Here is a 25,344-nt window from a genome sequence, read left to right on the forward strand (position 1 = left end):
TCACAGTTGGAATCAGAATCAAAATCCTTCGGAATCGGAATCGGAATGATTCATCCCATAATTGTTTGGTTCAGACAAGAATGAGAATATGAATTGAAATCAGCACGAATGAGACTTAATTCCCAAGGGAGGGGGAGGGAATGGCCATTCCTTCAAATGGGGGAATGTCATTCCAACAGGAATAGGAATGAGATTCTAATTTCACCCAACAAAACAGATAGAATAGGAATGGGCTATTCTAATTCAAATTCCAGGCCTTTATTCCTACAAACCAAACGGGGCCTTAGTTATTACGACTAGGGGTGTGAATTGGGTACCCAATTTGAAGACTTTTTCAATTTACACAGCATTAGGTCTAAATTTTTAGCTATTACCAAAAAAATGTCTGGATTTTTAGCAGGGCCCATTCAATTTTTAACAAAATCCCAAGTCGAATTCACCCAAGTTGCATCCTAGTTATTATCTAAAATTCTCCTCCGACCGATTACGATTAATCTACCTATTAACTAATTTTAATGTGATAAAATTACTCTTATTTTTATTTGTCATTCTATTTCATTGCTTGCTCATTCAACCAAGATTCAAAATATACTGTATCACATCTCATGGCCACTGATACGGGTAGTTTTAAAAATTAAAAGATTTTAAGTTTTTTACAAACTCTAACGAACCTATAACGTAACAGGTCTCCTGTCAAAAATCGCCAGACCAAAATATATAAACAAATAATAGTTTCGTTGAACCAAAACTCTCATTACACAAAATTTGCATATCAAGAATATCGGTACCTTGGAGTGAATGGATAGGCCTGCTTTTGTAACTTCAGTTCAAAGAATAGAGTTAAAAGAGGGGCCATCTTGCAAATGCCATTAGTTTTTAACAGCAAATGTTGACAAAAGGGTCCCTAGAGGTATCAAAAGGTGAAGGTAGGTTTAAGATAAAGTCAGCAAAGTTGAGGGGCGTTTTAGATGATGATAACCCTAAATAAGTTTTGGCAGCAACTAGTCAAACGTTTTGCTAATTGAGCCCTAATGGAAATTTTCATTACCATTGCTGTCTTCACTACATAGTTTTAACAGATTTAGACAGTGGAAAGAAAATGGGAAACAGAACCCAAAGGAAATTTTCATTAACCATGAATCTTGAATTCGTTTGATACAGCACATCTATGCAACATAAGCCCATGTTGGCTTTTGGCTGGATGGAAAAAAATGGGTATACGCACTATTTACCAAGATTACAAAAAATATCTTGCCCTACCCTGTGGACGCCAGCACTTGCCTTTAAAAGTTTACAAGGCAAAATTCGAGCTCCTTTTTAGTTGAATAAACCCATTCCACTCATTATGCACCACTGAAACTCAAATGAGAACAGGGTAGACAAATAAGTAAGAATTTCTTCAAAAATTTGGGGGAGTGAGTGTCCAAAGCCAGATCCTCAAGAAACAAGTTCCACTTATTTTACTTGATTTGAGTTTTTCGGTCTCCAACAAGAAATCTGTTCGGCTGCATTTGGGTCTCAATCTATTAAGCCTGTGAGAAAAAAAATATATACATATATATATATATATATATATATATATATATATATATATATATATATATAAGAAGTTGGATGAGAAAGATCAAAGAACAAGCTTGAGAATTCTTCTGGACAATGATGTCATGGTGCAAAAATTAATGATGTGAAATGACATGGAAAATCAGTCAATTGGTTACTACATTTGTCATCAATGATGTCAAAATGGATTCAATGTGCAAGCTTGTTAGCATTCTTAATTTCATTATATAAAAAGTTGCTCCTCACTTTTCACTTAATCTGCTAAATGTTTGTCATATGGCGTACCACTGTTTGAGAAATCTGGAGAAGAACCAAGGAGATGCTATACAAGCATATTGAAATAGCAATTCCAGCAATAAAAATGTATAGCAGCCGCCGATTGTCCTTTGCAGGTACAAAAACTGCCTTCAATGTATTTGTTAGCTCGAAAAACCGGTATGATATCTTCAGAGCAAGTTGAGACAGCATCCAGTCAGCACAAATATTGACGTTAGTTCATCCTTCTATTTTTTCTTTTCTCAAACTTTATTAGAGATCAGGGCAAGGATTTCTTACCAAGATATAAATTGCAGTTGTAAGCATAAAGTTCAACAAGGGATAATCAGGAATAAGAGCAAGCAGCCACTTGGGCTGTCCATTGGGCACACTTGATCTGCAGATTTATGTTGAAAAGACATCAAAGCGTTTCTCTTTAAAATTGTTGACAGAAATGACATTAACATTAAATAAAAGGAAAATACCTGGTTTATTGAACTACAGATACAGTAACTAGATATATTCCTATGGAAGATCCTACTTGAAAAAAAAAAAAAAAGAAAAAACAAAATGAAGTCTGCACACCTCAACCAAATGTGGAACTGGGAAATATAGGTCTCCAATGTTATCTTGCCAAGCCATCTAGTTCCAAGGAAATAGAAATATCGTAACTCAGAATGTGGAAGTATAAAAATAAAAGAAAGAAAAATCAGGTAGAAACAAGTCCATAAAATGTAAAACTTACGCAAACAGAGTCAAAGAGAAACTACGCAGTTGCTGAGTGACATTCCGCAAGCAAAGGTAGACACTGAAACAAAAACAAGGATAGCTGTAAGAGACTGAAAATCCTATGTTTTTACAATAAAAGTCAGAATCTTAACTGCTCCTACTGTAAAACTCATCAATACGCACGTTATGGGGATCCATGATGTGTAAGGATGGAACTTGTTGTATGTAACCTTGTCCAGCTTGTAAACATATTCATACCATAAATAACCAGCCTAAAATAATGACAAAAGCTAAGTCAGGAAATCATTTAAAATTTAAAGAAGTTGAAAAAGGGGATCTGTTAGCAAACAAGAGAAATGGGAAAAATAAAAAAAAAATAAAAAGGTCACTATTGATCATATTAGCACATTCAACAGCCATGTGATTATGTAAGTTTCTCCATCAAAGATGATTATGTAACTTACTAGTAAAGCAATTGCAATAATGGTTGTTTTGATTGAGACTCTTCGCTTGGTCTCAGATTCCTCTAGTTTCTCCATCAACTTCTCAATCTATGCATTATTAAATGGAAAGGAAAACAGATAAGAAAAAGAATGAAGATTTCAAGGACTTAATAAATGGGAAACCCAGAATGAAGGTAATATAAATTGGGTATAAAAACAGTGTTCAAGAGGTTACTGTGGGATGATAATATGCATATATCATTCCAATGATCCATATATAACGGTCAAGGCCTGATCGAAAATGCCATTCATGTAAAAGTGCAAGGTTTGATTTTGATGGGTCTGCATCTCTGTATCCTGCCATAGAAGAGAACCATCATGCTCCGTAGATAAGACAGTTGATGTGATAAAAGGTGCAGGTGAAAAAACAAAGCAAAATAGGTAACTAACCCAAAAGAAATGTCAACGGACTCCAGAAGAGATAAAAAACTCCAGGAACTTCCCATATCAAGATAACTACCAAAAAACATGCGATGATCTTCACAGCCATAACTGATCCTATCTCATTGTACTTGCTAAAAATACCAAGTGCTCCATACACCATAAGAGTGAAAAGTGTGTGCATTGGGCAGATGTAGTACAACATATAGTCATTATTAAGAACAATGCAACAAAATGTCACAAAAAAATTTAGTCGCCACATCATCTGCATCAGAACAAGAGGATTTGTCAATCGAAAATAAATTAATATAAAATTAAAGAAAAATCTCATGGAGAAAATGATAAATAATCAGAAAATCACCTGAGCAAATCGTGCGAGACTGAAATCTTTCCGTACATAGTAATAAGAAAAATTCCCAAACCCAGTCATCCAGACATATGCGGCAATGAAGACACGTATTGCGTTATATATCTCCGTTGCAGCAAAATAGTGGTACATCAAGAACAAGACCTATTGGAAACAGAAAAGTATATTACTCAACTATGGACACATGCTTGAAGCAGAAGCCTCTACTATATTGTTAATACAGATACAGTCCGGGTGAAATGTGGAAAACTGGTACATGTATACAAAGCAAATTTTAGAACCCAGCCTGGAGGCTGAACTGCTTTCCCTCCAGGCCAATGGGTCAGTGGTTCAACTATCTAGATAAAGGAGTCAACTATCTAGTAACCCATTAAATGGGTCAGATGGGTCAATGGTTCCACTGTCCAGGTCAATGGGTCAATGACCAAGTCAACGATTTTTTGTATTATCAGGTTTAAGGTGACTGAACTGGAATTGCGACAGGGTCAAGAGTCCAATCGGCCAGGTCAACAAAAGGGTTGAAAACATTGGTCCAAAGTGATTTAGTCTATTTAGAGGAACCAACTGAAAAGTAGAAATCACGAGTATGCAAAACCCCTCTATTCAAACATCTAGCACAATGAAGTGAAAAGGGGACATGAAAGGAACTTCCATGCATACTTGGAAAACATGAATAAATAAAGCACCAAAGGATAATTAAACAATTGATGCACAATGCAAATAAATGGTGGTGCATAATTAGAAATGAAAAGAACACTGGAGAGAAGGATAGTTGGAAGTCAGTTAACCATAACAGAGTATATTATCCATTTGGAATTGCTCGGGAAGATTTTGTTTCTCCAGATAGGCTCTTTGATTTCTGCCTTTCAGTGATGGAGAGTTGATTGGGCAAAGCTCTATTAGTCTATTTTCTGAAAACCAGCCATTTGGAAATTGTACGGTATCCATATTTGGGCACATGCTGACATCTTAGAGTCAAATATATTTCAGGTTTTTCTAAAGTTATGCAGCACAGCTAGTATCTGTATTGCACACCAGCATTGTCCTTGTTACGAAGAGCAAGGGACCTCTTCAAGAAAGTAGGTTTTATCCTTTACATACTTAAGGAAAAAGAAAAGGTTGTATGCATATTTTTAAACGAAGTTCCTGGAGACCCATGCACAATCAAAACAATTAAGGTGAAGATCTCTCTTCAAAACATTCGGTCCAAGTGAATAAGGAATTAGGGAGTTAGCCATTCCCCCTCATCTCATTTAGCTTCACACATTGTTGGAGATGCCAGTGAAATGCTAGCTTGATGTGGATCCTTGCTTATTAGGCAACTTAGTCCCTCAAGGAACTGGACATTTTAAGAAGATTGAATTCAAATCTCTTAGAGGGTGTACTGCAACAATGCCCAAAAAAATGATCTATGAGGGTGGAAATATCCAGGAGAATTGAATCTTGAGAACACTGTTATTAAAGGTTACAAATTATACCCAAGCACTTATTCTTCTTGGGTATAAATGCCTTATTTTTACATTATACTGAAGCTGACCACTGAGATTGTGACTTGCTGTCTCAAGCAGGCTTTTTCAATAGGAATTCATCCAAACAAGGAAAAAGAAAAAGAAAAAAAAGGAGGAAAATGATGGTGCCTATAAGGTGGGCTTGCTTAGGTGTGCAAGTGCCACTGAAAACCTCGTATTCTCTTTTTCCCCCTCTTATTCTGTTTCTTTTTCAAAAATGATTTTATAAGGATTTTCTCATACTAGCAGAAAACAAAATGGAAAGCAGAACAAATACCTACCTGCATCCATCCCTTCCACTCCTCAGTTTGATGCCGATTAAGGTAAAGTATTGATTTTCCAGAGAATGCTGACTTGTCATGGTGCTTCTTGAGAGAAGTCATGGATGAAACTATGATGAGAAGAATGTAGAGGAATAAGAAGAGATCACGACTGTATTTCTGCAATGGCAGGTTAGAATGTATTAAAAAAATGTTGCATCACAATGATAAAATATAAATTGATAGTATATACATTATAGTCTAATTGGCTTTCATCTTACATGTACATCTAAATCAGGAATCTCTACTTCTACAACTTTGATTCCATTCTAACAAGCAAAGAAAAAGGATCTGAAATGCAAGATAATGGTCAATTGACAGACAAAAATTAACATTTGGCTACCTTAAGCAGCAGGGATGCATTGAGTAAATGCTTTGTTTCTTGTATGTATGTACTGTGTAAAGTTTGAAGTACCAATGTTTTTCATGAGAAAATCAACACTTGTGACATGCTTCAGGAAAGAATACCAAATTACTGCTCATCTCCTAGCTAGTGTGTACTGTGTAAAGCTAATGGCGAGTTGTCCTATCACTTACTAATCTCCTGTCCCTTTGTTTCTTGTATTTGGGTTGGATTCTGCTCTTTATTTGGACGCAGGTGGAATCCTCCCCCCAATATGAAGAGTTCTTTTACTCTACTTTCTCGGACAAGGAGAGAAGCAAGGAAGCTTTGACAAAGATTATCTGTAATAAGGTGGCACATTGGGTAAAATCCTCTGAATATTCTTCACAAATAATATAATTAGGAATTGGAGAGAAGTGGCTTACTCATCCTCAGTTAAGAATAAAATGAGCATTAGGTTGACCCAACCAGAGGAAGGATTTGTGAAGCTGAACTTTCAAGGAAGCAGTAGAGATAAACCAGGCCACATAGGAAGTCAGGAGTGGGTGGAGTCTTCAAAAATGACAGAGGTCATGTGATTGCTTTGTTCTCTGGACCAATTGGTATAGGGGATTCTTTAAGGGTGGAGACGATGGCAGTTATGGAAGGATAAGTGTTTAATGTTCTGTAAAGGGGAGGGATTTTGTATCTCCCTTTATAATCTGGCTTCTTAATAAAATTTCAGTTATCCTATAAAGCTGCAATAAGCCTCAAAATAACTGAAATAATTACAACCGCACTGCTAGATGATAGTTATGGTGGCTCACACAGGATTTTTCTTTGATTGATAACAATGTCAATATGGTTTGATAATGTTGTAATTCTCTTAGTGCTGCAGGGGACACTATTGTAATTTTACCATTTTTTAATTATGCCACACTATTATAAATATAAGGGGCCAGGCACTGCCAGCCCAGATTCTTGACTCTCCAATTTAATTTCTATCTTCTTCTATCGACTCTTTTCTTCTCTGCTTTTTTTCCCTTTCCCTTTGACTCCTTTGTAGAATAATATCGTAGCAGAGCATACAATTGGGCATAAGAAAACACTGGATTGAGGTCTTCAGCAACAGCACTAATCCTTTTTTAATAGAAAACTGAACAAACCTCAATTGTACTAGTCTGATCTCCCTTCCCTTCATTTCTCTTCATTCTTTCTTGGTCATAACACTAAGAAGAGTGTTCTTTGGTGGTGAACACATGCTGTGAGGGAGTGTGTGGCTCTCTTTCTTGAAGTTGTGGACCATGTATCCTTCCTAAGCAGGTACATGTGCTGTCATCAATGTTGAAAGGGTGTTGTGAACATCAGCTATGTGATCAGTTTCAGTTAAGTTTTAGTGTTCTCTTGTCTTCGACTAGGACTGGTGACCCTTTCTTATGGTCTCAAGTGTGTGTGCTGAAGACTATTGCTTGTTTTCAGAGACTTTGGTGGATTTCTGAAGTTGGAAATGGAGTACACTTTTCCTGGACAGTTACTGCTTTAGTCTCTGCCTCCAGCCTTTTGTGAATGCTGGTTGTTAAAGTTTTGAATCTTTTTTTCACTTGAAAGAAGTGTATGAGATTGATCAAGGTACAAAGCTAGGTTGGTGACAAAGGGGTATGCACAGGTGTATGAAATTGACCAAGTATGCTTGCCTAGAGAGAAAGGGGGTCTAGGAATTAGGAAGCTGAAGGTGATAAATACTGTTTTGCTCAGCAAGTGGTGCTGGAGATTTGCTGCTGAAAGAACCTCCTGGTGGAGAGACTTAATTGCCTCCAAGTATGGGGTGGACTGGGGTAATTGGAAATCTGAAAATCCTCTCTCTAGTTAGGGCTTCTCAGTTTGGAAAGGTATCCTAAAAAGTCAACCTGTTTCCTGGAAGGTGTGGAGTTTAAAGTGGGCATAGGTTACAGAGTTAAATTTTGGAGGGACCCCTGGTGTCTGGCCCTTGGCCGAAGCCTTTCCCCAGTTCTTTCAGGGTGCTGCAAACCAAGAAGATTCAGTGGTTGATTCCTATATCTTCTCCAACGGCTCAGTGACTTGGTTTCCCCGGTTTAGAAGAGATCTGTTTATAGGGAGCTAAATGAGGTGGGATCTGTTTGATAGGGAGCTAAATGAGGTGGTGGATCTGCTGAATTTATTACATGGCCAAAATATTGATATGCTTAGTGAAGACAAGTGGATATAAAAATGGAGTAAGGATGGCAACTTTTCAGTCAAGCCCTTATCCTCTAAACTTGGCAGCACAGGGCCTGTTAACTTTCCCTGTAAACAAATCTGGAATGCAATTTCTCCCTCTAAATCCAATTTCCAGGTGCAGACTATAGTGAAGATAAGTGCCTATCCAAAGTCAGCTTGGAGAGGAGGGATCTGCAGCTCTCAAACCTTACTTGTGGGCTGTGTGGACTGATGCCTGAATCTAGAGATCATCTAAGTATCCACAGTTCAATCTCTTCTAGAGTGCGGGAGCATTTTATAAAGTCTGCTAGAGTCCGTTGGGTCATGCCGGGATCAGTCAAAGGCCTCCTGTTTAGCTGGAATCTGGCAGGCTTGAAGAAAAAAGGAAAACTAGTCTGGAAAACAATTCCTGCAGCTATACTTTGGTCCTTGTGGTCAGAAAGAAACAATAGAGTTTTTTCTAACCAATGTTTGTTTTAAAATGCGGAGGCGTGACGCGAGGCGTTCCACATGTTTTAAAATGTGGAGGCATGATGCGAGGCATTCCACTACCTAAAGGCGTGAGGCGTAGTTCAGAACGCAAGAGGCGTAAGCCTCCTTAAGAGGAGGGGGGTTAGGAGGAGGAAGGGGGGATCTCATTTATTCTTTATTTTTAATAAAAATCTTTTATATTAAGAAGAATAAAGATGCATAACATTAGTTGAAAGGGGGGGGGGGGGGGAGGGGTCTTGTCAAAGCGGAGGCTAAAGACCCACCCTTTCAACTAATGCTATGCATCTTTATTCTTATCAATATAAAAGATTTTTATTAAAAATAAAGAATAAATGAGATCACCTCCTTCCTCCTCCTAATCTCCCTCCTCTTAAGGAGGCTTATGCCTCCTTGTGTTCAGGAGGCTTACGCCTCACGCCTATAGGTAATGGAACGCCTCACGTCACGCCTCCGTGTTTTAAAACAAATGATTAGGACTGCAAAAAATGCGGATCAGCTGTTGAGAGGATGGCATGTTGTGACAGGGTATCAGTCTAGAAACATATAGAGACATGTGGATTGGACAGCTCCTCCCAAGAATGCCAGGCTAAAACTCAACTTTGATAGATGCAGACTTGGCAACCTAGGGGCTTCTGGCATTGAAGGGGTAGTGAGAGATAGCAACAGCAACATATACCTTATTTATTCAAGCCCAATTGAGCAGGACATAGATCTCAAAGTAGAAATGCTTGCACTTATTCAAGGGCTAAAGCTTATCTCTATGCATGGATGGAGTGACTTCGTGGTGGAAGGGGACTGTCAAACTGTGATAGGATGGATGCAATCTGATGAGGACATTGCTTGGAGCTACAGGTCTTTAGTTTGACAGGCTCAAGCTTTGAGCTTTCAGTTGAACAGCTCATTCAAGTGGATTCCAAGGTCTGTAAATGACTTGGCTGATTCCTTGGCCAAATCAGGGGTTGTGAGTGATATTGGGGTACTCCTGGCCGGGGATGAACATGCAATTGCTTTTTTTCTTGTTTTTGTTCCATTGCTTTGGTTAGCCTTGTACTACTTCCTTCTATTCTGAGGTAGGAATGTTTTTTTCTCCTAATGAATCAATTTTGCTGTTATTATTGATAAAAAATAAAAAATAAAAAGTCTGCATATGAAATATATGGTTTAGCCATCTGTATATATAACAACTGATAAACTAACTTTCATATCTACTTATGCTTTCTAGTATATTCCCATCACAAACACTAAACTTGTTTGGATCAAGAGGTGTATCAATAAGTTGGGCTCCTAACTTTATAGTATCCTTTAATAGATCAAGGATATAACTTCTTCAAGAAACAAATTTACCATGCTTATATTGAACAACTTTCTGAAGATAAATAAGTTTTATTAAAAAAAGAAATTACAAGAAAGATGACAAGTAATCACCGAGAGTAGGACAAAATAACAATAAAAAAGAAAATAAGCCCCTCCAACCAAAACACCAATCCAGCAAAACCAATGCTCACCTAAACCTCTAAAGCACCAGCAACAAAAGACAGATTGAAAAATAAAAAAGAAACACTAGACAAAGCACCCTTCGAGACAATTAAAAATTACTCTGCTGCTTTATTAGTAACTTTCTTGGATTTTTTTCACCATTTTGTTAAGCCTACCCCAAATAAACCTCCCTTCAGCCTAGCGAAGACTTTCAAAACCTGAAGCATCTAACCGTATTGGAATACTTCTCAACATCCTTCAATTCCGAAAGGCAAACATTCATTTTCTCTAGTTCCCAATAAGTATTTCAACTCATCTAGGTCCTTGATTTACTTCTCAACATCCTTCAATTCCAAAAGGCAAACATTCATTTTCTCTAGTTCCCAATAAGTATTTCAACTCATCTAGGTCCTTGATCTCAAATTGATCACCCAAGAACTTCTCTACCTTGGAAATATCTTAAGGATTGTTTCGCTGATATATATATATATATATATATATATATATATATATATATATATATATATATATATATATATAAACTGCCTAACATGCCAACTAGTGTAGCTGAGAATTCTATTACCTCATCCAGGTGCCTCCATTGGATCTATATGACAGATGATAATTCATGTCTCATCTAATCAGGTTCTTATCTAAGATGCTAAAACTACCAATGGATATCTATTCTTGAAAGAGATTTTTATGGGCATCAGCTAGCAGATGTTCAATTCCATAATATTGGATTGGCTTCTTAGACCAACTTTAAGGGGAAAAAACTTTAAGGGGAGTGCTGAGAAGCATCAAATAATATTTTATATGCTTCTATGATGCCTGCAATAATTCCATCTCTTAATTTTAGGATTTACATGGAAATTGTCATTTGCAAATTTATTATTTTCACTCCATTTAGATTATAAGGTCTATTTAGTTATAACTGTTCCACAGATTATCAATAATTACCAAATGGAAGGGGGTATTAGATTCATTTCCAGCAAACCCTAACCTTCCATCTAGTTTAGCTCTTCTCCTTTCTTCTTCCTTTGTATCCTTCATCCTCCTATGATAATCAAGATGATGGTAAAAGAACAAGAATATGTCATGGACGTCTTAAGCCAACAACCTTCATTCTAAAGACATAAACCTTCACATTACACAATACCTATCAAAAGAAAAGGGAAAAACAAACAAACAAACCACCTTAAGTTAAAAGAACTAGTTTAATCTCATTTCTTACTGAATGTGTTCATCTACCAAAACAGAGGCTCATTTTACTATCCAAATGGGGTCTCATTGAAATTTTCCCAATGTATTTCTCTCTCTTAGTTTCATATATGTTATTATCTGTTTCTTAATTGAAACAGAAAAACAATTGTAGATTCCAAGTGGGTGTTGACTTCCATTGTTCTGTAAGCATGCCAACATGTTCCCTAGTGTCAATACTTTTCCTTCAATGAACCTCAAACATGATTAAACCATGAAGAATCAATACAAGAATCTAATGAGAGCATATCAGCACCTTAGTAGACTGCAAAAAGAAATCTGTACGATCACAGACGTAGAAATAAAGCAGAATTGCCCCAAATTCCGATCTACATGACACATAAGATTTCATATGAGCAGGATTACATGTTAGAAGGAATCAAATCTAATTACATAATGCCACAAAATTTGCAAGAATAACAACTTACATGGATCTCAAAGTTGCTCGATTTTCAAGCAAGAATGAATCATCCATTGTTATGAACCTAAAAACTCCGAAGCCATAGAAGTTAAGCAAGACTTGGAAGTATAACAAAATTCTACCACGGAAAGGTGTAAGCAATGTTTATTGACCTTATTAGATTTGTTCTGATTGATGAATTATGAAATCTTGCAGACCCTGATTTTGTGAGGCCTCCTTCAAGCAAAACAGCTCGATCATCTTCCCTAATCGTCTCATTTCCCATTTCAACCAGATTGGCATCTGAGTGACTGTTAGCAAATGAGTCAAAGAAATATGAATCAAATGATTTTGACAGGAGATAGAGAGTGTATTTCTGCATAAGTTAAGCATGAAATGTAGAGATCGATTTTCAAGGTGGAAGTGCAAAGCAACTCAAGCAATGCCATTATTTTGGTTAATGGACTTAACAATGATTATCTCCAATATCAAATATTTTGTTTTTATGTGTCAAGATTGACGAGCAATTCTCTAGGTTTTCTTTTCAAACTTATGATCTTTAGGGTGCCAAATTCCTTTTCTGCCATTTCTCCCTCCCTCCCTCCCTCTGCGTAGCAGGTTTGAATCATTGTGATGTCCATATTTTAAAGTGGGCTCAAGAAATCAAATGCAAGCAAAATTTCACCATATTTGGATATTGCCACACATCAAGTTCCTTTAGGATCTGATTTGAATATGCAAATGAATTGGACATGAATCCAATGACAACATTTTATGTTCAAATTCAGACCCAGATCTAAGAATTTCCCCATTTGAGTTTAGAATGGATCTTGTTGGGTTTGGTTTAGATCCAACTCATTCATGCCCTAATACAATAGTTTACCACCACATGATGCAAAACCAACACCCAAAGTGGTAAGTTCTTAAATCTCAATGGAATGTAATTGCTAAATGTTAATTCCAAACCCACCAATCAAGTGTTTTTTCATATAGGGATGTGAAATTGTGAATATACCTTTCATGATTGTCTTTTTTCTTGTGAGTGTGTTGTTTTCATTCTCTTTCTACCCAATAAATTTACTTTCTTAAGCATAATTTAAGAAATAAACATTACTAGCCCTGAGACCACATGAGACACCATAATTTAAGAAATGAGACGGCTTTTTGGCACAGATAAAACCTCCCAAATTCTCTAGCCAGTGAAAATTTGAGACAACAATCCTTGATTAATAATCCTTCAAATTTAATACATTGCATTCACATATCCAAAATAAACAATTCAATTGAAAATTATGTGAAAGTTCAAAACAAAATCATGGGATGAAAAGAAAGATCAAAATTATACTAGTTATTTCCAGTTTCTTATATAGGCTGTTTGGTTGCAATGCAAATAAATTTGCACTGATGCAAAACCATGGCAATGCAAATGATTTGAGTGTAAATTCTGACCTATTTTTGTTTCAAAATTCAGCTTATTTTGTTTGATTGCAGTACAAATGAAGTAAATTAAGACATGAAGCAGAATAAAGTAAAATCCAAAACAAAATTAAACAAGAATTTGCATTTTTTACATTTGCACTCCCATGCATTTGTACTAGTGCAAATAAATTTGCACTGAAACCAAACACAGCCATAAGGATTGCTGATTTGATCATTTCACATCACATGTAACAAGTTCTTGCAAACAAGATCATAAACACCCCATGTTGTAAAGAGCGAACTTACACTTTCAAAGGAGATGAGGACTTTCTATATTCCAGTATCTCTGAATATATCCAAGCAATAAGAACTGGGACAAATCCAAGCAAAAAAGAAGCCTGACACAATAAAACCAAAGTTTAACTGAAGATATATATCAAAAAAAAAAAAAAACACAAAGAAAGCATCAAAAGGAAAAGATGAAAACAGAATATTAGACAAATCCCATTATGTATTCAAAAACTAAAGTGGAAGAATACAGTCTCATATATTTCATGGTTAATTCTCACAATTTCTTTAAAGATGAATTTGTAATAGTCATATAAATAAAAAGTTGTTAATAGTTTTTTTTTCCAAATTATAAGGCATTCAAAGTCAAGCTTTAAAATGAACCCCTAGTGCCTAGTTGTCCTTGGTTCCCAAGGACATCAGGCAAAAACAGAACAAACAAGTGTTCTTGCTTTTTTTATGCATAACCCCATTTGCTTTTGAACCAGGGTGGATTTAGTAGAAATACTACATTCCCCTTTCTGTGGGGAAATGACTGGTGCAACAGTAAAATGTCGGGCTGTAGTGTGAGAATGCAGGTTTGAATCTGAGAGCAGCCACTTCGTGGGAAAAAATGCTCAAGATTGGGTCCATATCCACTCCTCCCAAGATAATAATGGATATCTAGGACCAGCATTGGGTATTGGCCATTTAACAATACATGTTACCATTTTACAATGATTCCCTTCCAAGTTGTAAGGAATACCCCAAATGTAAAAAAGAAAATATCTTTAGGCATTAAAATCTTGATGCACAACCCTCATTTTGATGTTATTAATGTGCTGACTGGTAGTTAAACTCTGATGAAGATTGTTTTATTTTTCCCTCCAAGATGTATCAAAGAATAGCAAGGGGAACAAGAATTGAAAAGACATGACCTGAAATGCCAAAATTTCTGCCACTGCATTGACTAAACAAGTCCTAAAAGTCAACATGGAATTCTCGAAAAATATCACCCAACATTTCAAAATATATGGTAAGAAAAGACCTTGGCATTCCTTGAACACATTATGCAAACACAATGGATTTTGTATTTCTACTCTTTTAAGACTCTTCAACCCTGAAACATGTTAACATTCTTGAAATTGTGGACCACACAACTGCTTTAACATTTCGAAAGGCAAAAAGCCTCCGGGTGTTGTTAGCTGGTAGAGAATATTTGGTTGGCAACATATGCTTGACTCTAATGAAAGTTGGTAGAGAATTTTCAGGAAACCCCAATTTGCTCCAAGCTAGACAGATTTCTATTTTATGAAAGTTGGGAAAACCACTGGAAAGATTTGCTAGCCAAAGCAATGCCCAGGGTTACTTCAGACCATTGTCCAATTGCACTTGGACAGGAACCGTTTAGGTGTGGACCTTGACCTTTTAGATTTGAAAACATGTGGCTGACACACCCGGACTTTTTAAAGAGTGGAAGAATGATGGACTGAAGAGATGAGGGGGTGGGGGTGAAGGGGAAAATTCCTTAAAAAGTTGAAGAACCTAAGAGAAAAGTTAAAAGAATGGAATAGGGACCAATTTGGGAGAATAGAGGAGTTGAAATCCGCTTTGTTGTCCCAAATAGAGGAACTAGATGCGAAGGAATCCCTTAGAACAATGAGTGGACAAGAAAGAAAACTAAGATGTAGGCTTAAAAAGGAGTTAGAAGAGATCCTCTTACATGAAGAAATCTCTTAGAGACAAAAATCTAGACACAAGTGGATCAGGAAAGGTGATGGAAATACCAAATTCTTCCATGAAATAGCCAATGAGAGGAGGGAAAATATGGTGACCGAACTTGAAGTGGATGGATTGGGAATTGGATTCCCAAGTGGAGATAGCCATCTGCTTTGTTAACAATTTCAAATCTATTCTAAGGAAGCCACTAGGAAGTAGATTGGAGTTGGCTGATTTGGAGTGGCCGAACCTTTCTGAAGAAGACAAGGATTGGTTGGAAAGGAATTTTGAAGAGGAAATCTGACAAGTAGTTTTTACCATGGATAGATCTAAGGCATTAGGATCGGATGGGTTTACTATGGCTTTCTTTCAAGATTGTTGGAATATAATTAAAGATGATTTGCTTGAGGTCTTTAGAGAGTTTGAAGATAGATTTGTCATTAGTCGTGGAATCAATGCAACGTTTTTAGCTTTGGTCCCAAAGAAGAAAGAGGCCATACATCCCAAAGATTTTAGACTAATTAGCCTAGTGACCAATATTTACAAAATCTTGGCTAAGGTCTTGTCCTTGTGGATTAAAAAGGTGATTCCCTCTCTCATTAGTCAAGCTCAAGGTGCCTTTGTCCAAGGAAGACAAATAGTTGATCAGATATTAATAGCAAATGAGTGTGTAGAGTTGAGAAGATCGGAATCTTGAGGTTTTGTATGCAAGTTGGGTCTTGAATAGGTCTATGACTTGGTGGATTGGAGATTTTTACAAGAGGTGCTTTGGAAGTGTGTGTATGGAGACAGATGGTGCAAATGTGTAAAATGGATACCTTACTTCTTGCCATTATTCAGTCTTAGTCAATGGGGGAGGAAATGACTTCTTCCCAGCCTGTAGGGTTTAAGACAAGGAGATCCGCTCCCCCCCTTATTCACATTGATTGCCAATGTATTTAATAGGTTGTTATCGGCAACGGATAGGGATGGATCAATAAGAGGTTGGAGAATAGGAAGAAACCAAGTACCTGCAACTCACCTTCAGTTTGCAAATGAAATTATAATTTTTTGTGAAGGATCTAAAGTGATGAGAGTGCAGAATTTTTTTGTGAAGGATCTGAAGTGATGGGAGTGCAGAATCTGAAGAATCTAATTTCAATCTTTGAGAATGCTTCCAACTTGAAGATCAATCTTGAGAAGAGCTGTGTGATATGGCTAAACTTAGATCAAAGGGAGTTAGAGTCTATTGTCACCTGCTTAGAGTGCACCATTTCTGAGTGGCCCTTGAACTACTTAGGACTTCCCCTAGGTGCTAACCCAAAGGAAAATCGACTCTGGGACCCTGTGGTGGAAAAGTTTGAAAAAAAGGTTACTGGCTTGGAAAAAGAATTACATCTCATTGGGTTTCGGGGGGTCACCTTAATCAGAACTACTCTTTCCAATCTCCCTATTTACTTTCTATCCGTTTTTAGGATACTCTCCAAGGTAGCTAAGAGGTTATAAAAACTGATGAGGGACTTCTTATGGGAGCGAGGAGAAGAGAAAAATGATCACCTGATTAGTTGGGAGACTGTTAGCCATTGTAAGGAAGAAGGGGATTAGGAATAGGGAACTTAGTTAACAGAAATGAAGTTCTTTTAGACAAATGGCTCTAGAGGTGGCCTGTGGAAAGAGAGATTTTGGCATGAAGTGGTGGCTAGTATCAATGGCTGTAATGAAACTAGATGGGATACTGGGGTGTATTCATGGGCTCAACTCACTACTCCTTGGAAGGCAATATCCAACATTCTCCTTAAATTCCACAAGTTTGTAAGGTATGATGTTTGCTTGGGTAACTCTGTTCTTTTTTGGGAAGATGTTTGGGTGGAAAGAACAGAATACCAAGATATTCAAAGGAAAAGAAAGGACTCCTGAGGAAGTTAAGGAGAGTATATTAAAAATGGCCATCCTTTGACTAAAGACTTATGACTTGTTTGTGGATTATTCTCATGATGATATTTGGAGGGGTTGGCCAACGGTGGTTTCCGTAGTCTCTAAAAAGAATAGGACACAAATGAGGTGGACACCTCCTCCATAAGGGGTTGTAAAGCTGAACTTGATGGTAGCAGCCAAGGCAACCCAGGGCCCTCAGGCATTGGAGGGGTCTTGAGGGACAAGGACAGCAATATTATCTCTTTCTTCATAAAATATCCCTTCTATAATTCTAATGGTAAGGTGGCCCCATTTATAATCATTTCGTCACTTATCTTGCTTCTTGGGATGCATTCAAAACCCTTCTATCAGCCCATCAGCTTCCTTATGTTAATGTCTTGATGCACCCTCTTCATTACACAGCCCAAAAATATGCTATCCCACTGCCATCACCACTTCCCAGCTGCTTCTCTACCACCCACAGATCAATCATAGCTTTGATAAAAGTCTTTTGTGCCCCCTATTCATGGACACGTCATCATCTTCAATCTCCGTACATACCCCTTCAATTTCCATAAGAATATAAGAGGTCATGGAACTATGCATTGATATATCTTTAATCAGGTCTAATTGGTTGTTATACCATCTTCTTTTGGTAATTGGTTGTTATCCCATCTTTTGAGGATTATAGTATTTGAACCCATTCTTCTCTTGACTGTAATTTTGGAGTGGAGTTACCATAAAGTCCCAACTCTACAATTCAAAAACCATGACTTTACATAGTTGTAATCTCCTTTTTTAAAATCACTTATAATATGATGTCTTTATGAATTGACTGTTTAGTTGAGGGAGCGAAGGGATGAGGTTGTGCTCTTTGTTCTGGGACATTTACTCTTGCTTATCTCTTTTAATGCAAGATCTGAAACTAAAGAAAAATCATTGAGGTAGTCCTATGGTTTTTTTTCCTGATCAGTTCTTATGGCTAATTTTCAATCTTCTAGCAATTTACTATTCTTGGTAAAAAAGAAACGCAAGAGATAGGGGTGGTAGAAGGGGAAAATATTAGTGTTGAAAAGGTAGGTCTCATTTTGTTTGTGTCACTTTGTGATTTTGTTTTATATGTGAGTGGAAGTAGCAGTTAGGGAGGTTTGTTTAGTCTTTCTCTTGGGATTGGACAATAGTAGGATTGGGGATGTAAAGTGTTGATTTTCTGGATGGCAAGTGTTTTGTGTTTTTAGGGTTGTTAGTATAGATTGTATATTGCCTCTTGGTTGGTCGGTTTTCACTTTGGGATGCAAAGATCGAATTATACTTATTCTGCTTTTTTTTTCTTTAGTATTAATTGATTTTTTCCCTTTCCATACAAAAATAATTCTTGGTAAAAATTGAAAGTATCATTTACAGTATTTATTATTTTAGTAATTTCTTATTTCTTTAGATTATGTTATGGAGTTTCTTTCTTGCTTTAAAGAAATTGTGTTGAACTTGAGGTTCTTAGGTTAACTAATATTTTTCTTGGTCATTAAATTTTTTTAGTTTGTTAAGAACAGTTTAAGCTTGGCATACCCTAGAGCTTTATAGATCTATTATAAGACTTAAAATAAGTGAAAGAATACATATGACTTATTTTGCAGTTCTATCCTATTGTACCTTGTGAGATACAATATCCCAAATCCCTCTCTCTTTTATCACTTCTCAGCTTGTTTGCCTTGAGCACAAGTACCACATGTCTCTATGCTGTGTGCCTCTACCTTATATAGCTTATAGAGCTATTAGCAGTTGACTGTGTGTTTCTAATGTATGCAACTACCTTTTTTTTTCCATCTTAAATCCATTAATATCTTCACCAAACATATTATAACCTTCTGAAATCAATCAACAAGCATTCATTAGCCTATTTTCCTCTAGGATTTACAAATTTCAGTGCTTTTTTTCCATTCTGCTCATCACAATTTGTAGGGCTTTCTCTTCCCTATCCTGCATCACTTCTCTCAGCTCAAATTCCTCAAATTTAAGTCCTAGTTGTTATACTCTAATGCACTCTGAATTAAAATCCTCTCCTTCCAACATCTTAGGTTTGAACCCTAGAGTCAAGTGTAGTTTATTTTATTTTATTTTTTATGAATAAGTAATTTTATTAAAGAGAATAAGGAAGAGTACAAACAGCCTTGGAGGTGGCACGAGATGCTACCTCCCCTTTGGGATGAGTACAGACCCAAATCTTATCAATAAACATAACAGAACTATAGATTAGCCCAATACATAGAAGCCCAAGAAGCACCTTGTTTAGCCAAAGAGTCTGCCAAGGCATTTGCCGATCTGCTAATCCACTGGAAGCTAACTAACATATTCCTTGTGATCCATTTTACTTTTTTCAAGAGACCTTTGTAGCCCCAAACAGCACTGTTTTGGATTCAGCATCCAACAGTCTCCTTCTACTATTAGGTTCTGCACCCCAAGACAGCTAGCAATCTGTAGGCCTTGTACAGCTGCTAGTGTTTCAGCCCTTGTTGAGTCTCCAACTCCCACCGGACCTGAGAAGAAAGAGATAATGTTGATGTCCTTGTCCCTCAAGACCCCTCCAATGCCTGAGGGCCCTGGGTTGCCTTGGCTGCTACCATCAAAGTTCAGCTTTACAACCCCTTCTGTAGGAGGTGTCCACCTCACTTGTGTCCTATTCTTCTTAGAGACTACAGAAACCACCGTTGCCCAACCCCTCCGAGTATCATCATAAAAATAATCCACAAACAAGTCAGAAGTCTTTAGGTGGTCCTTGTTAATATACTCTCCTTAACTTCCTCAGGGGTTGTAAAGTTAGTTCATAATTACTTATTTCTGTTGTCCTCCTCCTAAAGATAGCATATTTTTGGGCTGTGTAATGAAGAGGGTGCATCAAGACATTAACATAAGGAAGCTGATAGGATGATAGAAGGGTTTTAATTGCATCCCAAGAAGCAAGATAAGTGACGAAATGATTATAAATGGGCCCGCTTTATCATTAGAGCTATAGAAGGGATATTTTATGAAGATGCAGGTTTAGGATGAGATGAAGGTGTGATGTGAAGGGGTGAGTATGAGGAGTTGCATGTTGAATAGAAGAAAAAGATTGTTGTTCAGGGCTTCTTTCTGAAGTTGTTTTTTTTAGGTTTTTGTTTTTTGTTTTCTTTAGTTTAAGAGTATGTGTCTATTTATGGGTAGGTCAAGAAATCTGGTAGGGGTTTTGCAGTGAAGGGTTTTTGTTAGGTTCACTCTTTGGATTCCTTGGTTCCATTGGATAGAGTTATGTTTCTAATAGGAATAAGGAATGAGCTTTGTTTGTTTTTGTGTTGCTTGGAAATGTCGTATCAACTTGGGTTGTATCAGTTTCCTCTTTTCCTACTTAAATAAACTTTCTATTTATTATTTTAAAAAGGGACTTTTATGGAAATGGAAGTACCATTAAAACTGGAGAGGGAAGAGTGTCTAAATGTATATGAAAACAGACTTTCACCATTCCAAAATGATTTTGTATACTGCAATATTTTGTAGATGTCCTGCTTTTATCAAACTAGCCTTGTGGCGGCTCTTTTCCTCCCCCTTGGCCCCTTTCCCCCAGGCCCTCCTGGGGGTATGGAACCTTTTATATGATAAAAAAAATTCAATAAAGTAAAAAAAGAAAAGTTATCTCAGCACAACAGGACGGTTGTAATCAAAGGGTGAAAAGGTGTGCCAAGTACTAAAGTTAGTTCATAATTACTGATCAAACAGAAAAAAGTTAGTTCATAATTACCATGGTATGCATCATTTCAACCTTTTCCCATGCTCACTGCTTCATAGTGAGCACTGAAAGAATAGAAATTCAAACAGAATCAAAGGTAAAGATTCCTTCAAAATCAGTATAACCCAGGATATATTAGGTAGGATATGAAGTTCGTAAAAATTTCTGCACCGAAAGCCATTTCATAAGTTTATTCAAGATCCCATCTATTAAGTACCCAATGTATTTATATAGAAAAGGTGTTAAAACCAGTCTTCGAATAAGCATCTCAGCTTCCTATTGTATACTATAAGTAAAAGGACCATTACCCCATTATGGTTCAGGCTATCCAGGGTTTGGGAGGGGGTAGACTGGACATGGACCTATCCTCTGGTTTTTTGTTTTTTCACAAAGTGGCTGCCCAAAGACTCAAACTGTCATTCTCTTGCTTGTTGGGTTGAGATTCTTCTGCTTTACCAAGCAATGGCTCCTAAAAGAAGATTTTCAGAAATGGATCAACAAGGTATACAATGTTGGTTAGTGATTGCCTTCGATCTGAAAACCATCTAATTGCTGAAAGTTATTAAAGAATTCACAACTCACAAGGCCTTTTTTGTTCTTTTATCATGGTAAATAAAGGATATTCATTAAGCTGAAATAATAAGGGTGCATAGAGGTTGAGGCCTCAACATCATCAAAACAGATGGTCTCAAACCCCAGAGCATAGTTGTCCAAGGTGTCTCCTAGGTGACTAGGCACCCTTGGCTGGGTGCCTTGACTTATAGCAACAAGGCGCCTGCCTAGGCAATAAAAATAACAAGGTGGGCGCCTTATTATAATATCATTAATATTGCTACATTTTACCAATATGTGTGTTAATGCATTATATATATATATATATATATATATATATATATATATATATATATATATATATATATATAAAATTTAAAAGATCAAAGGGTTTTTAATTTTTGTCATGTAAATTATAGCCCTCTTTTTTCATTGATGGATATGGAATTTCTCTATTAAATATTTGATCAATAATTTCTCTATTAAATACTTATTATATCAGTATTACTTTTTAAGATATTGAAATCAATATTATTTAAAATACTTTTATCTTTTAGATATAATGATTTGCCTTGTTTTGAGAGGAAGTTTAATGTTCTTAATTAAGAAATTTGATATTCATCCAATTAATAATTTAATATGCATGCCGAACAGCTTAGTTCTTTAAATTATAATATTCTTATCACCTAGGTGACTAGGTGACTAGGCACCATACTTTACCCAAAGTCACCTAAATGTCTTGACAACTATGCACCAGAGGAGGTAATATTGTGTCCTCAAAGAAATCATGAAGTCCTTTACAGTTGTTCTTACAGTTTTGATAATTGTCCAATCTAATTCAGCATATCCTCCAGTACCAAATAGCATGTCAATAACCAAAACCAGTTCACCAAATGTTCACATGCCAGAGAAAATTAATAACAAACTAAGACACTCACAAACACATCCATCATTCATATTTTGTGTTTTCCTTTCCATTTCTACAATTCAAATAAGTTCATCATGTAGATATACACAACAAATGCCTGGAAACCTACCAGGCTTTCAGCCACATGTAACAACCCCTCTACAACTCTACATGCATTTCTGGTCCTACCCTCTAGAAATCAACCTTGCTAGAGCTATATAGACCGATTTTACTGGAGCATAGTTGCATATGGTATTCTTATGGAGTAGTTCACTCCACAAAAACCAGAAATTCAAAATTTAAGGGCGGATTTCTGGAGAGTAGACAATGCTAGATAATATCAACAACAATAACAATAGGAAAAAGGAGGGGAACATATACAGAGATAATTCGCAGAGAAACAACATCTCAATGCATTATCATGGATCCGAATAAAAATTGCGGCAAAAACTCTCAAATTAACGAGGCAATGTGAGAGTAAAAATCCTTCAGCATTTGGACATTGTCATAATCAACGTAAATCGCCAAAAAGGAAAATAACAAGAACAAAAAAGTTTACCTGGCCAGGCGTCACAGACCCGGACACCACCATTTTGCTCTGCAAATCGGTCAAGAACAGAAACAAGAGACAGAAATGAATCAAACCATCGATACATAATCACCATTAGAGAACAGCGAAAAGAAATCGAGGAGTAGAGAGAGCGAGTACCAGTAGAGGGTTGGGTCTATGCTGGTCACAGTGATGTAATGGAGATCGTCATAAATACGAGAAGAAAGCCTAATAAAAAAACCGACGAGAAGGAGATCTGAAGCAACGACCAGCCTTTGCCTTTGCTTTGAATATCGAGAAAACGTTGGAAGGGACGTCGCTCTCTCAGCAGGTAAACCAACCGTTGATGGTTGTTGCTCCTCTAACCATCATCTGTCTCAGAATCTTCTCCAGTTCCCCCCCCCCCCCCCCCACGGAGAGAGAGAGAGCGCAAAGGTAGAACGGGCCCCAGCTTATTACATTGCAACGGACACCACGCCTGATCATCGATCTCACCCATCGGTAATAGGGCAAGTGATCAATGCCAGATCTACGGTCGTATATTGAAGTGGGTCTACCCAAGCTATACATGATCATTTCATATGTGAAGATTTTTTTCGGTAGGCCATGTGATTGGAATCTTTTTGGTGGGTGGTTTGGTTGTTCTGCAGCAATTAAAAAGTATTCCAATCCAGTGGTTTAGGCGAAACTATAGCTTCATGTAAGCCCGAACGGCGGACAAATAATAAAAAAGTCCACTCAGGCACCCACTCCACAAGGCCCGCCGGGATTTCGTGACTCGGAAGAAAAAGGTTGTTATATTGTGTATATAAGGTGTATCACTTTCGGTCTACCGCAGAACTGAATATCTGATCTTTGATTTGATCTTGTATCCATCTAGTGCAAACTGGAAAGCTGGTTTACACGGTCTGTTTGGCAAGTTTTTCTAGAAGATCTTTTGAGCTTTTTTAAAAGACCACTAGACCAAAAAATAGTTTTTATTTATTTATTATTATTTTTTTTTTTTATGTTTGCCTGTTTGTAACAAAAAAATGAAAAGCCAGAAAGACCGAAGTCTCACAAGAATCCAGATTCCGGATATGCTCCTCACAACACATCCTAGCCGCACATAAGAAACATTTCTTATTGTGTTGTTATTCATAGGAAGATATTTCCAAATAGGGATGTGTTATGACCTTCGTGTGAGGTGTGTGAGCAAATCCTTATTTGTCTTACAAAGCTTTCAAAATCTCAAAATGATAAAAAAAAATTGGTAAGTCTTTTTTAAAAGATCTTTTAGAAGATTTGACAATCAAAAGATGTAGTGGATTTTTACAAAAGGTTTAAAATATCGATATGGGTACTTAGATACACATAGAAATATATTTTTTTAGTTTTTTTTAAAATTCGGTTTTGGATAATTAAATATAGGTATTTTTTATTAAAAAAGAGGGGGGGTCTCAAAACACTTGTAAACAGGCGTATCAAAACCCAAAAGATAGTATTATATTGAAATTTTAAACATTGTTTTTACTTAAAGATCTTGACAGCCCACAGATCATTTGGTTAGAGATGCATCTTTCCATGCAAAGTGAAGACAAAAAATGTAAGAAACTCAATTTCTAACTTTCTAAATTAAGTTCGAATTGAATTTTTTGAATCTTTTTAAAACACAATATTTTGTTGAATAGATCTTCCCTCAACTAAATGGGAAATACGAAAATATGGGTTGTAAGACTTTTAAACAGCCAACAGCTCATGATAAAAAACGTACCAAACTAGGCCTAGAAAGCTTCATTTCAATAAACTACGAAAAGTCTTTTATCTTTAAAGACAAGGCCCCGAAAGCTTAGTACATGATTTAGCCATCTTGACTAAATGGCCCTCAATTGAAAGGCTTTAGACGAGGTGTATGATCCAAATGGATTTATATATGATGCTAAACTGGTGTGTACTTGATGCATGGAATAATTTACCCCTTGTCCCTTTTGCTTCAAAGTTGAAGTTCAAACGAAGAGTTGCTTTCCTGATTTCTTTGTTTGGTGAACTGTCTTTTGCTCTTCTTCCGTCCTTTGTAACTCACGCCACTAAAAATGGATATCTAATTAATGGCTGTGAATAATTCCTTTTGTTTGGGAAGAAAAGTAGGGTCCTTATTTTTAAGGCAAGGCAGTCTACAACCACAGACCTCTTATAAATTTTTTGTTTGAAATTGAAAAATACACTAAGAAAATAATACAAAAACAAACTAACAAATAAGGTATCAATGGACTGGTTTTGAATTGAATCATGTCTAAACCAAAATCAATTTGGACGGATTAGATGAACCGGCAGGATACTAAATTGAATCGCTCTAAATTTACTGATCAAAAATATTTATTGGATTGGATTGGACCTGATCCATCTATAATAAATTTATATTGGATTGGGTATTTGAGTCAATATTTGATCAATGGATCAGATTTGGTTTGGAATTAATCTAAATTAAGATAAATTTAAACAAATTGTATG

General features: G+C 36.6%; 1 protein-coding gene across 3 annotated transcripts; it reads right to left on the bottom strand.

Annotated features, from left to right (window-relative positions):
• Positions 1–1,100: 1,100 nt before the first annotated feature.
• LOC148866970 (protein REDUCED WALL ACETYLATION 1-like) lies at positions 1,101–23,544 on the bottom strand. 3 transcript variants are annotated; one of them, XM_088979821.1, is made up of 17 exons: positions 23,014–23,544; positions 22,864–22,902; positions 13,516–13,607; positions 11,964–12,101; positions 11,819–11,875; positions 11,647–11,719; positions 5,585–5,743; positions 3,790–3,939; positions 3,438–3,693; positions 3,223–3,344; positions 3,009–3,095; positions 2,728–2,816; positions 2,561–2,623; positions 2,401–2,457; positions 2,116–2,212; positions 1,846–2,004; positions 1,101–1,532 (listed from the first exon to the last, which is right to left on the bottom strand). In XM_088979821.1, the coding sequence occupies exons 2-17, from the start codon at positions 22,894–22,896 to the stop codon at positions 1,527–1,529; spliced, it is 1,638 nt and encodes a 545-aa protein (XP_088835947.1). In that variant the 5' UTR covers positions 22,897–22,902; positions 23,014–23,544; the 3' UTR covers positions 1,101–1,526. The 3 variants fall into 3 exon arrangements, with proteins under 3 accessions (XP_088835947.1, XP_088835946.1, XP_088835945.1); XM_088979820.1 differs by having other exon boundaries at positions 1,807–2,004; positions 23,014–23,285; XM_088979819.1 differs by lacking the exon at positions 1,101–1,532 and having other exon boundaries at positions 1,638–2,004; positions 23,014–23,285.
• Positions 23,545–25,344: the final 1,800 nt, after the last annotated feature.

This window comes from Nelumbo lutea, chromosome 3 (genome assembly GCF_056320005.1).
Source record: "Nelumbo lutea isolate HS-2025 chromosome 3, American lotus-T2T, whole genome shotgun sequence".
In the NCBI taxonomy this organism is placed as follows: Eukaryota; Viridiplantae; Streptophyta; class Magnoliopsida; order Proteales; family Nelumbonaceae; genus Nelumbo; species Nelumbo lutea.

Bases quoted from the DNA above. Each gene is read 5' to 3' on its own strand.
- LOC148866970 (XM_088979820.1), bottom strand. From the start codon at position 22,896: ATGGTGGTGTCCGGGTCTGTGACGCCTGGCCAG. The intron at 3,096-3,222 runs GTAACCTCTTGA...AATAATGCATAG, and splicing joins ATGCATATTATCATCCCACA to ATTGAGAAGTTGATGGAGAA. The intron at 2,817-3,008 runs GTAAGTTACATA...TCATTATTTTAG, and splicing joins TTATTGCAATTGCTTTACTA to GCTGGTTATTTATGGTATGA.